The sequence below is a fragment of the Poecilia latipinna genome, unplaced genomic scaffold (assembly GCF_001443285.1).
Source record: "Poecilia latipinna isolate Pla-1442-1.1 unplaced genomic scaffold, P_latipinna-1.0 Scaffold2257, whole genome shotgun sequence".
NCBI lineage: Eukaryota > Metazoa > Chordata > Actinopteri > Cyprinodontiformes > Poeciliidae > Poecilia > Poecilia latipinna.
Window position 1 is genome coordinate 7,661 of NW_015114873.1, and position 14,907 is coordinate 22,567.

Genomic DNA, 14,907 nt, shown 5'->3' on the forward strand with positions numbered 1-14,907 from the left:
TCTTCTGTTCTGTTTCTTTATGCAACTGAATTTAATTCTTTGAGCAGTGTTTATCTTTTTTCAGTTATTTCTGTTTTCTGAGCCAAATGCAGGCAGATCTGAGACTCGGATGTAAAGTGAGGAGTTTTAGTGAAGAAAATCACAAATAATTTGAAGCAGCTATGAGGGGAACAAGACATGAAATCAGCATCAGAAGGTTACTGAGGAGATCACAGAAGGAACCAGGACACTGAAATCCATGAGCCCATAAACTGAGGCAGAGGTGGAAATGATAAAGCAACTATATGAACTGATCAAATGAGATGGGATGCAGCTGTGACAGAATGAGAGCAGAGAAACTGAGTTTAGTTTATCCAGACAAATTTATAACTTTGTCATTGTGATGATAAACCAACAAATAAAAACGTACAAGGATTTTAACTAAGGCCATCTTCAATATTTCTGAGAAGAAAATAGATGATTTTAGGGTTAACAGTTCATATATATATATATATATCACAACAAATTTTTAAATAGTTCTTCCTAAAGTAAATAATTACATTCTAATTATTAAGATACTGATGTTTTTGTTTTCCTCTAGTTAAAAAAATAAAAAAATACAAAATATTTGTACTTAAAGCATCAAATGTCACTAACAAGCTTTTTAAATCTAGTCTAACCAAGTGACTTGTAATTCTTTTCCTGCATAAACTGAGCTAATTAGCAAGTTCATCAGCGTTAATGCTGTGTGTTTAAGTTTTCTCTGAATCAGAGTTCAGAATAGTGCTGCACAAGTGTTGGAAAGCTCTGGTTGCAAGTCGGACAGCATAAGGATGTGATATTTATTTTGTTCTCACGACTAGTGAGTCACTACAAGCTGATACAATGCGTCTCTCCATTTTATGTGTCCAAACACAAAAGGCATATCAGCATTGGTTTAATTAGATACAAGCCACCAGAAGTGCTAATAACTCGAAATTGTATTATATAACTATTTGGGTTGATTGTCCACGTTTTTATTAGTAAAAATCTGTTTATTCCAGTCAAAAAGCAGTTCCATGTGGTTTACTGATGAAAACTTTTCCTGAAATTTATTTAGTGCTTTTGGCATCTGGTCAGTTTTTTTTTTTTTTTTTATACAAATTTTTAACACACAAGTTGCCATTTTTATCCCTTCTCATATATATATATATATATATATATATATATATATATATATGGGCAGTTGTCCAGGGCAGCATGAAAAAGGGGTTCAGTTGCACCTTGAAAAAGTTTTTTGTTGCTCCCAATGGGGAGTTGACACCCCATATATGCTGTTGAGAAGACTAATGTTATGTGCTGGTGGGGCAGCAGAATGAATACAAGAAAATACAAATAGCTTGTAGCCTCGTGTGATGTCAGCAGAAACAGTCGCTGGTGAAAGCTTTTCACGATTAAATCACAATTCGCAACAAAAAAATCATAAAACAAATAGAAAATCTGTACATTAGGTGTTGTGACAAATTGTATTTTTAATTGAATCTGAAAGGTTTTACAACAGGATCTGACAGGTAACTTTAAAGTTTCTCCTGCCAAAGATGTGTTTACGTTCGGACTGTTTGGGTGTAGGTGTTTCAGCTTTAGTGGGGCCAAAAGATTGCATGTGTCCACAAGCAGGCATGCAGGTCTCAGAGGAGGGTGGAGGAGAAGGGGGAGACGTGTGGGGGGCTACAGAGAAAGAGGGCAGGGTAAAAGAAGAGGGGGGTGATTGTCACACGGAGCGCAAAGACCAAGAGAGACAGAGAGCGACCCGCAGCCAGTCCATTCAGCGCTGCCTTCATCCCGCACAGTCAGACACACGCAGCAGCTGCACGGCTCTGAGCTGCGCACGTCTCAGCTCTTCACGGAGAAAAAACACGCAAACATCTGGAGGAGTACAGAGAAAGCCCTCTCCGCATTGCCACGCTGTTCTTTTTCCTGTTTCTTTTATATGCATATTTTTTGTAGTGCTTGTGGAGAAAGTGTCGCGACTCTGAACAAAAAAAAAAAAAAAAAAAGAAAGAGAAAAAAAGTTGAAAGCACTCAGAGGGGAAGAAGTGAAGCCGAACCAAGCCGCGCTTTGGGAACTTCATCACGGTAAGTGCCGACGCACTGATGGGTCGTGATCACACGACTGATTACAGCTTCATTTGCTTTAATTGCCTTAATTGGTGATTTGATTGTCATGTTTTCTGTTCTGGCGGCTGGTTTCCGAGTTAAGCAGTGCGCTGTCGCTGCTGAAGGAAACTTTTATGCTGTTTTGAAAGATATTAATAATAATAAAAAAGGAGAAATTACAGGAAGAAGAAGGATCTCTGTAATTATTTTAGCCCTTTTATTTGTAAAGAGACATTACAAATATAGCACATTTGTACAAAAATATGCGCAGTGTTTTATGGGAAAAAAAATACGCTATTTGAGAAACTTTTATTTTCCCAGGAACAAAAGACAAAACCGTCTAACTCAAGAAAGAAAAGTATAAATTTAGTTTTTTTTAATCTTGTGAACTAATTACATTTAATTCACAAGTTAGATTTTTAAGTCGTTCATGATTTACGTGTATATTGTACACAACCTTATACAACTTTATGTTTTTCTAATTTAAGCAGCTTACAGTTAAAAACACTGTGAGCTGTAACACTGTAATACTTTTGGAAAACATTTTATTATCAGACTTATAATTTCTTAAAACGTCCTGAATCGATTAAAATGTTCAAGTGTTACTAAAAAACATAGATAACACATTTCAGAAATTACTTTATTCCATAGGTCAATCTCACTTTTCGGTTAACATTTGCAGGCTTTATTGGCAATTTATTTGGTCATAATTATTTACAGACTTTGCAGGCCTTGTCCAGCATGTCCAGTCCATATTAAAAAAAAAAAAAAAAATATTGGAATTAAATTTAAAAGCTGTGATTATAAAAAAATACCTCTAAAGCTGAAACAGTTTCACATAAAACTGAATTAATCAAACTGCTTGGTTACAGACCAAAACAAACTAAAGATAGGGTTTATTTAAAAACAAAAAAAAAGATTATATCTTTGTTTAGTTTATTGAAATGTTGTGTTTTTGTTGTTGTGGATTAAATTATGTTCCCAGACGAACTGAAAGATTATTAACAACCTCTTGGGTGAGTCATCGTCTGACAACCTGCCTTCTCCCGCTCTCTGCCTCAGAACCGCCAGCAGGGAGGTGAATGGATCTCCACCGCCCCTTTAAGATGGACAACCCCTCCTATCTGCCGACTCCCCTGGCCTCCCCGGCCCTCATGGTCCTGGCATCCACAGCAGAAGCCGGCAGAGACGCCTCCGTCCCCTGCCAGGCACCCCGGCCTTTTGGGGTCCCGGTCTCTGTGGAAAAGGACCTCCACCTCCCCTTTCCTTCACCCTCCTACACCTTCACCTCCATGTACCAGCGTCAGGCTCCCATGTCGGGCACCTTCCCGTCCCGGGACTTCCCAACGTCTCTGCTCCATCTCCACCCTCAGTTCACCCCTCCAAACCTGGACTGCTCTACCCTGGGCATGCTCAACCACAGCGGGCTGGGGGCTTTCCGGCCTTTCGCCTCCCCACAAGAGGAGAGGGAATCCGGGGGCTACCAGTCGGCCTTCACCCCAGCCAAGAGGCTGAAGGGCTGCTTCCCGGAAGTGGAGGGTAAAGAGTTTGACTTTGGGCCCCTGAAGGCTGGGGAGGAGGCAGGGAGGAAGTTGTTCTCCATGTCCGGCCTGCTGTCTGACGGCGAGGTTTCATCCAGCCCGGAGGAGCGCAAAGAGCACAGTGAGTAGACACACTCAACTTAGAGGAAGAAAAACATCTGATACATGCTTTATCTGTGTAACTCAGACACTGACACTCAACTCATGTCTTTACCACCGAGAATAGAGCTGGTTATGATCCTAACCATCATGCTCCCCGTGACCTGACATGAACACATCCTCCACAGCTGCATCCGAGAGAATATTGTCTAATTAGGCGGCTGTTTACTTCGGCCCGTCTCCGGCCGACTTCGACACAAATAGATTGAACAGTGACACTCATTCAGTTTAGTGATCATTAGCCACATATGACCATTAGGCCTATTGGAAGTCTGGCTTTTCTGCACAAATATGCGGTAGTACATGCAGGGCTGACACGGGAGGAGTGAGAGCGGGAACGAGTGACACCCTGTCAGAGATAACGAGGTGGCAGAGACGGGGAGGAAGGGATGGAGGAGGAGAGAGAGAAACAGAGAGATAGAGACGCACGATGTGCTTCAGCCCGAGCTTCCCTACCAACGACAACCCTCAGCTCAATACGGTCGCCCACACCAGCCGTCTGATTTGTTGACAAATGAGTGGGAGAGGTGTCAGTCAGCGTGGCGCACAGGGGAGAGACGCTCCTCATTACTCCCGGGGATAATTGCCCAACGACGCGGGGGCACAACTCTCGCCTCAGAGGGATGACGGGAAGGGAGTGAGTCAGTGGAGGCGATGCTAGGCATGATGGGAAATCAAACCCCCTTCAGCGGCGGCCGCCGAGGGGAGCGCCTGACAGATGAAAGGGACAAGACAGAGCTGAGAGAGAGGGAGAGAGAGCACCCCAAAAGGCTCGGGAGATCAGAGGGGGACACCATCGAAAATAATGACAATAAGAAGAAGTGAGGAGAGGCGAAAAGGGGATTGGGGGTGCGAATGCGTTTGCGCTCTCACACACTCCACCTAAAGAAAACTTTCATCCCACACATAAAGGCTGGTAGCAGGGATGAGTTGTCTTAAGAAAAGTTTGGATTGTGTGTGTGTCACTTTGCATATGTGCATGTCTTTGTTGAAAGTTGCTGATTTTTGTCGCCGGCTGGTGGTTGAGTGACGGGGGCCGGGGAGGCGGAGTGGCAGCGGGGAATCTCAATATGGAATTTTAATAAGGCCAGGAAAAGAAAAGATGCCAGCCGAGCCGGCACGCTGGTGTGAGAGGTGTGTCTGATATAAAAAAAATAAAATAAAAAAATTTAAAAAAAGAGTTTGCTACACTGCGCTCATGCATGCATGCCCAACCACCTGATTTCGGGAGCCTCATTTGGGGGGAATGTTGACAAGGACAAAAGTCAGGGTGAAGGAGAACAAGGAGTATTGCTCCTACAAATATATGGAAAAAAATATCAGGAGTAAAAGAAGGGGATTCATGCACATTGGAAGCTGCTTTTCCAGCTTTATCCAATTAGATTGGAGCTCAGGCAAACTAAGAGCTTTAATGCAATTGAGCTCCCTGCACTTTTCTAAGGCTGACATACACTTGTTCCTCTTGACTGGGCAACAGACAGTCACTTCAGGAGCAAAAGTCTTAAGTGTTAAGCTTGAAATCTTCTTTGAGTGCAAGAGTTTCGCCTCCTCAGACACAGCAGCAACAATAGGTCTTCAAATTCACACTGAGCCCGCAAACTTAAGCCAAAAGAAACATTTAACTCATATAAACTTTACTTCATCTGTGAAATTGCTGTAGGTGTGAAGTTTTTGCATTTTGTTAGAGAATGCACCGATCAGGCTATTGCTGGCTGAGACCAATTTCAGTTTTTTACTTTTTCTTTTTTATTCTAAGTACCCAGATTGGACTTTATACCACCAGGATTTACAGGACCTCTTGCAAAACATTCATGTCTTCATTTTCTACTGAATGGATGTTTTGATAACACCGTATTTTATGTTTCTAACGAAAAATAGCAAACAATATCACTCTTAAGGCGTTTTAAATTATCAGATAGGTAAATAATAAATAACCAATATGCAGCTATCTAAAATTATAATGTCAAAAACTCAAACCAGATCTTTGACCTCATGCACAGTAAGTTTAGCAGCAAGGTGTAAGCACCCTCTTCCTTGTTTCCATGTTATTTTAGTGACTCTATTACACTGTCACATTTAGGTCTACAACATTTTGAATATTTTGTTTTGTATGGAAGAAGTAATTTATAGAAACAATGCACTGTTTAGAAGAAACAAAAGGACAAAAGTTATTTAACTGTAAGTCTATAATATTTTGCATTCTTAAAGGAAACTTGTTTGGGCAAGAAACCGGCACTGGTTCTTGCCCAGGAACCTGGATCCTGCACTTACACTGGGTTATTACAAAATTATCCACATTTATACATTAAAATGGGTTCTTTTTTTTAAATTTATTTTTTATTATTTTCTTTATTTAACCAAGTAAAACCCCACTGAGATTTATTTAGATCTCAATTTCAAGAGGAACCTTGGCAAACCTGGGCATGTGACAAAAAAAGAAAAAGAAACAATCTGATTTTTGAGTATTTAATTGGCCAGTCTCTGGACAGATGAACAGGTAAAAATGAGCCAATTCTGTGGTAAATTGGTTGGCGTATCCCTATTTTTGTGTGTGTGTGTGTGTGTGTGTGTGTGTGTGTGTGTGTGTGTGTGTGTGAGGAACATATAAAATAGAGCTGTAGAAATTAAAGTTAGCTCAGATGTAGGGTTGAGATTTTAGAGTCCACCAGTTTGCAGTCAGCTCTCCTTAACTAACCAGTCGCCCTTCTGCAGCTGATCCAGAATGCTGCTGCTGGCATTCTCACTAAAACCAAGAAAATTTAGCTCATCATCCCAGGTCTACAGTCCTTACACTACAGCTCAGAGATTAGACTTTAAAACGTTTGTGTTTGTTTATAAATCACTGAATGAACATGTCACAGACCCGTCGTTGTTCCAGACCTCACAGGTCTTCTGGTTCTGGTCTGCTCTGCATCCCCAGAACCAGAACCAAACGTGGAGAAGCAGTGTTCAGTTTTTATGCTCCCCAAATTCCAGAAAACTGTAGAACAGCTTAAACACTGAGTTCCTTTAAAGGAAGGCTAAAATCCCATTTATTTAAAGTTGCATTTGAACAAAAACAGCTAGAATGTTGATTGATATATCTGACGCATGTTTGATGATGATTCTTTTTATGATGGCATTTGACAAAATATGTTTGTTGCCTGTTTCATGGTTGGCTGCTGTGTTGTTTTGATCATGTGACGCACTTTGAACTGCCTTGTCTCTGAAATGTGCTATAGAAATAAACTTGCCTTGACTTGACTACATTCAGAGATCAGCTTTATAACTTTATTCTGTTTCCAGTTTATGAGGAAACCTGCAGGAATTTTTCCAGTTCACAGCAGTGTGTAGATATTTGACCATGTTTAGTATTTTTCTCCCACACTTCCCTGTCAGTCTAGACAACAAGCAGGTACATGACACTTCTTCCCGCCCACCTTGTGTGCCATCGCCAGTGGCTGTCTCTTCCTGTCCGTTTGGGGTCTTTCTTCTGTCGACATTCCCCATCCCTGACTCCCCTGTCCTCTGTTTTTATCAGGGAAAGGTCTGGGATGCTCAGTGTGCTCTGACAGCTGTTCAAACAGCCATGCTCACTTTCAAAGGGCAGATGTCTCCACTGGAGCGAATCATGCTTATTTTCCTCGGGGAGATGCTTTTTCCGCCGCAGGCCTGAGCTGGAATGAAAACGTTCCTTTTAACAGAAACACGAGTTAGGAAGCTCGGGGAGCCGAGTGGCAAAAAAAGACGCCACGGCCAGCCACAGACTGCTCCAATGAGTGTGTGTATGTGTGTGTCAGCAACTCACAGCAGAGGCAAAGCTAAGTGTGATCTGCGATAACTGGACCCAGATGTGCGAGAGCCACTTTTTGTTGTAAAGTAGAACCTAAACGTCCAGCCGGTAGAAGCGGCTAACAAATGCAACATTTACAAGCGCTGCTTTCACACAGACCAGCACTGCACAGATACGAGTGGACATTGTTAGCATAAATAAGCACATACTTAATGAAACTACAAAACGTGGAAGGAAATTCTTTACTTTTCACATCACAGCCTTCTGCACATTTGAAGAAATTTACTTTCCTACTCAACCCAATTAAGAAAAACAAACACTTTTATTAGACTATTGCAGCTATTAAATGCTATGACCACTGGAGAACAGAACAGAATAACAAGACCTTGTTTCACACTCAGTTGAGTTTTGTTTGTGTTCTTATCTTGCATGTGGTTTAACAGACCAGCTGAAAGACACATGGATTTTTTTTATTTTTTTGCTGCCATATGCATAATTATTTCTCCTGTGTATTGCTTCTTTAAATCTGAAAAAAAAAAAAAAAACAGCGTTGTGGTACGATTATTATGATTATGACTTTGTATTTACCTGTCAGGCAGAATTGTTGCAGCTGTCGTTTCCTGAGGGTGAGAAATCTCTGAGACACACACCTGGTTTTCACCTTACTGACAGTAAAATCCTGCAGGAAGTTCATAGCAGGGAAACAATTAGGCATGACTGCTCTGTGCGCAAGTGTTCTCCATAGTCAGTTATTCATGGGTTGTTGGTGAAGGAGTGCAGCTTCCCTCCAGAATCAATATTGCATGTATTCATGTTAGATTAGCCTCATGGATTATCTCCACTGTGAGGTTTGACGGGACGAGATCTGGTTATAAACACAGCTTACATCTGTTATTTAATGTCTGAATTTTAATGTATTGCAAAATTTTGCTGCATATAAAACTGTTAGTATAGAAAATAGTGTTGCTTTGAAATATTCTTAATTCCACACAAAGCCTTGGAAAAAATATTTATCTTGACCTTTTTCCACATTTTCTGACTTAACAAACACAGAGAGTCTATTTACTTCATGATTGATCAACGCAGCAGTCCACAACTGTGAACTATTTTCAATGATAATTTGAAAGTGCGGCACACACATGAATTCAGCTCTTTTTAATCTGACGTAAAATTTTATGCAGCAACTGACTTCAGAAGTTGCCTAATTAGTTAATTGTGTCCACCTTTGTGCAATTTAATGACGTTGTTAATGCTTCTGTTTCTTGCCTGCGCAAATCTGGCCCCTTTGGAAAAGGCAGAAATTTGGGTCTCTAGACGTGTTATATCCCCTTTTATATGGGATAATATCTCATACAAATATAACCCCAAACATTTGCAGCTGTATTTGTAGAAAAGGAGGGTAAGTAGAAATGCCCACTATTTGTTGTTCTCTCATATACAATTCCAGCAAAACTTGTCCCACTAGTGTTAGGGTTACATGTCACATGGCAAAATGTGGAAATGCTCTACTGGTGTTTGTGCGTCTGCAAGGCTATTTCTGCTAATCTTATTGTAGCAGAAGTATTCTGTAGGACTCCCCTCACGCACAGTCTGTTCCTTGTGTGCCGATTTGTTAACAGGGCGCTGCGTTCTGTGTCAGGCTGCTGTTGACTGCTGGTATTGACCAGGGCTTCCTGTTGAAAGACACAGTGTTTACATCCCCCTACCAGACCACAAGAGATCAATAGCAACCACTCAATGCTCATGCATACACATATAGTATCTGCAGCTTGCTATTATTATCACTGTGCATGCTCTTACCAGGTCGACTCACATGTGCTCTCCATGCAGCCGTGCATGACAGTCAGCTTTAACATATGGGTTATTTAATTCTCCTTTTACCTCAGGGATTCCAACTAATTCGGTTTGCACTTTCGTGGAAAATGTTGGCGAGTTAAATAATAATAATAATAAAAAAGGAACTTAAAAAATACACCAGAATGCAATGAAGATTTTTTACTGGACAGATGTTTCTGCAGCTTGTAAATCTGCATCATCTGCAGCCAGCTCTTTCTCTGACCACACTGATCGTGTCCGTCTCGATTGTAGGCACTCAGGGAGGAAAGCATCGCGGTTATAACGATGGTTGTTTTTGATCTGTGAGCATGCCGTGGTTGACTGTTCCCCCTCCTGTTGCGACGGTAGTTTGTTCTTCTAATGTTCTCCCAAGTAAAAGAGGCTTTTATCCTGGCAGGAGGGTAAAGCCCTCTCAGCTTTTTGCCTCCTTCCCTGTGTCTTCTTAGGGATGGAAAAAAAGGGAAAACACAGGATTTTCTTCTCGTACTTAGATTTATAGGTTTGTTGTATGCTCTGTTTGTGTGTGTTTTTCCTATCCATTTAAAAAAGCAGGATCACACTGCTTGTCGATGAAAGACTGCTCTCTTATAATTCTTGCAGGGTTTTTTTTGGACTTTCATTGGAGAAAATGTGCGTATTTAGTAAACTGAGAGGTCAACTGTTTGTGATCAGCACCTGTTAGATGGTCGATGCATTGTTTAGAAAGAAATTTTAAAAGTGCTGCCTGGGCCTCCGTCTTCACATGTGCAGAGATATTTGGAGCTCAGGCATGAAAAGGGAGATGGGGAAAAAGGAAGAGAAGAAGAGGGGTGTAATGAGTGCAGAGCCCCGGGGTTGTTAAAACAACAGCCTTGTTTCATCGGAGGCCATCTTTCCTTCTACCTTTCTTTCCATTTGCTTCCCTCTGCATTTCTCTCTGTGCACCTGATCGACCTGCATCATCGCTGCCTCTGATCTCACATCAAAGGCATCGTGTGTGTGTGTGTGTGTGTGTGTGTGTGTGCATAGGAAAAAAGCTCAAGCTAAAGGCGGTATTTCTGTAGATTTCATCCCATGTAGTTTAGAAGTAACACACACACATGCACGCACACACATACACATCCTCCGCCTTGTCCCCGGAGCTTAACAAATCAGTCAGGCAGATAGAGAGGGCAGGAAGGCCACATTCTGGGGTTAAACACATGCCGCTGAGGAACAGCGCCGACAGACAGCGAGACCACACCAATTCTGCATGCTTGGGTGGAAACCAGAGACCTACATATCTAATATATGGCACAAAGTATGAGTGCAATGTTTTGTATATGCCTACTGTCAAACGCAGACCTCATTACAGGATGTCAGTTGTGCTTGTTGCGGATCTCCTTGCTGTGGCGGATCTTAACAAAAGCCAATGCGCTGAGAGCATGCCAGGCGTGAGGGTGTCGCGGCGCACATACACGACTTTCTGACATCATTTGGTGGCTTGATGAGCAGGACTGACAGCCCTTGTTGATTGTCAAATGTGCCATTTTTTCCTCTTCTTTTTTTTTCAAAGTGATTGGAGTTAGAGAAAGACGTCTCGAGGGAGTTGCAGAATGGATTCGTTACAGACAAGCAAAAGTTTACACTATTGTGAGCAGACATATATAACTGTCATTTTAAATCCCGACACACTGATACAGAGAACTGCACTTTTCCTCTGAATGAAATGCAACAGTATGGATCGGAGAGGTTGTTAGCAGGATGTAGGGTAAAAGTTTTGTCATTTATACCCTCCATCACTACTGCATATCTGTCTTGAGTTTCAATAACCATGGAAGCTACTCTGCTTCAAGTAAATGACTCTCCAGAAGCGCCTTTCGATGCATTTGACACGGTAGCATACACTATTTGTTCACTAGCTGCATCAGAGTGTCATGGATTACTCTAGACCAGAGGTTCCCAAACTGTGGGGTGCGCCCCCCAGGGGGCGCCGTGTCATTGCAGGGGGGGCGCGGGAAGCCGTCTGGATGAAAAAAAACAAAACATGAACACTGTATGCGCTGGGTTTTTACCTTAGAACGGCCAACTCTCTGTTATTCCTATGTCAATTTGATACAGTAGAGGCTTCCACACTTCCCATATTTGTGTCCTCTGTCACTTTTATCAGCAGTTAAAACTGTGTAATCCGTTGTTAACATGTTGTAACCTGTTTTTCCGAACCGCCTTTAAACGCAACATGAGCGCTACGACGCTCGCTCTGGGTTTCCACCTGTGAAGGAGACCTGCTGCTGCTGTGCGGAGCTACGTAGGTTTGTGTTAGAATCACGGCAGCAAACCAGCAAAACGCAAAGAACTTTTCACAGTTTTTCCCTCCAAACTAACCGACTGAGTTGAGTAAAGCTGTTGAATGCAGGTAACGTTAGCTAAAAGATGACTAGCTAACATCAATACAGAACCTTAAGCTTAACAAGTACCTTGTAGGCTACGATGTTGGTGTCTATTTTCAGCTACGTACATTCATTTTGCCCCCAAAAAAGTTGAACCCCCCCGCCCCGTCACACACGTCGTTTCAACCAGACAGCCATTTGTAATCCATAGGGGGGACCCAGAAAATGTTTGGAAACCACTGGGGGGGCGCAGAAGAAAAAGTTTGGGAACCACTGCTCTAGACATGTCAGAAAATTGTGTGCATGAGCCAGAGATACTCAAAAGTCATTTTCTCTGAGTCCAAGATCAAGACTGAAGACTTTAATGACTGAAATTAAACTTCTTTACACAAAATGCAAGACGACAGACTCATCTCAGTAAGCTGAATGCTGAAGTAGCTGCCATGGCATGGCATGTGACTGATTAGCACACTTTTGAACTCTTGTGGCACCGGCAGACTGTAAGGTGCATCAGACTTTAATCTGAAGATAATTAAGTGTAGAAAAAAAATAAATAAAACAACACATCTCAGCAAAAGTAACCCGCAAAGCAGTACACTGAGGATTTCACACCCTTCTTCATAGACTATGCACAAAATGGTGACATCCACTTGAATGAAAAGCGTATTCTTAGATGCATTAACATATCTACAACAGCTTTCATCTAAAAACGTATCTGTATGAATAAGCTGTCAACAAATTCTGAAACACAACATTAAAATGATTCAACACACGAACTTGTTCATGTTACAGTTCAGATATGTTAGTGAATACAGGATCCAGATTTCTAGCAGTGCCATCCCAAAGACCCACTGATCAATCGAGTCACTTCAAGTGGAGCTCAAATGTATTGGCGTGCTCCGATCACCTTTTGGGCACCTCCGCCTTATAGGTCAAAGTTTACCAGGATTGACCCCCTCACCCTGACGTGTCAGGGTGTAAACACTCCCCCAGTTCTCTTCAGAGAATAGCACTGGGCCTGAGCCATAAATCACAGCTCTGATAATTGGTAGGAAAACAGCAGTCCAGCACTATATAACCTTTTACGTGTCATCTCAACTCTTTATTATTGTGCTAATGAGTGGCGGTGGATCATGGCCACAGGCGCAACTTGAGAGGATGGCGGAAGGGGTTCAGAACTGTAAAAATCAAGCTACCTGCTACCAATACATCTGCACAGTTGCACAGCAGCTGCTGATGTAGAAACCATAAGCGTTGGACGTTCGGTGCAGAGGACTGTGAGGACAGGAAGGGCAGTGATGCTGAAGCATACATGCGCGTATGGAAGCATTCCCTCACACAACCTTGCATATGCAAACAGTCAAGCACAAACACAGTGAGTAGCTGGCTCAGCAGTGTCCATTACAGGGTGCCATTAGTATGGAGATTGTGCTAATTGTCCCCCATAGACCACACAGGCGGTGCTCGGCGGGGCGACTGTAGCTCCACGGGCCTGAAAGACAGAAGAGACTCTTTAAACATCCCATTGTCTCGGTCGTGACCCTTGTTAGTGCAATTACTAATCAATCACTGAATAATTAGGATGCTTGATGTGGATGGTTTCAATAAAGATTGTGCTATTTTAGCCTATTGCCCTGCTACATAAACTCATGTTCAAAAAGTTTTCACCTTGTCTGCAATTAACAGTTCAGAGAAAATACATTTCAGTAGTGTTTGTAGAGAAGAAAACAACAACAACTAATATTTGTTTGGACTCTCATAAAGACTTCCTCTGCTTTTCAGGATTAACTCTAAATGTGAAGTGCTTTTCTTCACACACACACTCTGTTTTGGGTTTCGTACCTTGTGTTTTGCTCATGTCTGGATGCATTTTTCTCTGGGCGGCCCGGTTTATGCCCCCGCAGGCTTGGAGAGCACCCAGGTTCTTTAGTAGCAGCTCAAAAGCTCCTGATCATTCAAGTAGAGGAGATTGAACTGTGAGCAGCGCCTCTGTGACCCCGCTGAGTGAGAACACAGGGAGGAAGATCTATACCCACTGGCGCTGCCACTGGACTCTTTGTTCTCCCGTGTTTGCTGACAGGAGGGGGGATCAGAGGGGCGTAGCGACAGGGGGCTTGCAGCGCGCTGCGCTCACCACGGCTACAGCGCTGTGTGTAAGTGATATATTTGGGCACACACTCAGAAGTTTGCAGTCGTGTTTCTGCCCCATGTAGGAGGCACAAGATTGGAAGCAACATGATTTGTAGTTTCTAGTCTTCCAGTCTAATTTGTCTTCTTCTGAATGGTGTCAGTGTGTGTGTGATGGTGGGATTCATCACTCAGCACACAGGGATGTTGTGGCCTTTAGCCACAGAAGACAACATGAATAAAACTATATTTACTGCTCACTTTTGTTCTTAGCAGGCTGTAAATACTGCTGTGCAATAAATTTCAGTGGTACAACAACATGTCGGATTCCTAATGGAGAGGTGAAAAGCATCTGGTTATGCAGATAAGATGGTGTTTTATAAATATGTACATCCAGGTCCACTTTGTCATAAAAAGACAGTGCAATTTAACTTCTTTAGTTCCTCTGCTCTTTTGTGGGGGTTGTTGATGATAATGCATGATTTTGACTTTATTTACCATTTTATTCTTTTTTATTTTATTATAAAAGTTGGAGTTAGGAACAAACACAGTCAAATTTCAGGTCTTGAATTAACCTCCAAAATGTATTTTATTGTGTATTTTATCAAAATTGTTACCATAATTTCAAAGCAGTAGACATAAATGGATAAGACACTAAAATGACACATTTTGTACTTGATTTAACTTGTCACAATTTTTATTATTATTAAAATTACTGTCTTCTCGTCAGATAATCATAGATCAGGGTTCTAAGCTAACTCTGTTTTTTAAACGGACCCTACTTTAGCTGTCAAACACCACTGAAACTCATTGAAACTAATTAAAATTTTGTACAAACAAACTGTGATTGAAAAATCTGTATTTAACATACGGTATTCCTGCATATATCTGACAACTCTAAGTGACATAGATTTTAAAGTAAAGTCTCGAAATCATAAAAAAAAAAAAAAAAAAAAAAAAAGGGAAATTAAAATTTACATTTTGACCATTTTTTTTTTTTATGGGGGGC

The 14,907-nt window shown here is 41.7% G+C and overlaps 1 protein-coding gene across 4 annotated transcripts in view; it reads left to right on the plus strand.

The window, feature by feature from the left end:
- The first annotated feature begins 1,701 nt into the window (after window positions 1-1,701).
- LOC106936985 (E3 ubiquitin-protein ligase RNF220-like) overlaps window positions 1,702-14,907 on the plus strand; it is a 39,650-nt gene continuing 26,444 nt past the window's right edge. For all 4 annotated transcript variants that reach the window (XM_015018251.1, XM_015018253.1, XM_015018252.1 and 1 more), the window contains exons 1-2: window positions 1,702-2,094; window positions 3,178-3,777. In XM_015018251.1, coding sequence (XP_014873737.1) covers window positions 3,198-3,777 — 580 coding nt within the window. In that variant the 5' untranslated portion in view covers window positions 1,702-2,094; window positions 3,178-3,197. The remainder of the gene's footprint in view (window positions 2,095-3,177; window positions 3,778-14,907) is intronic.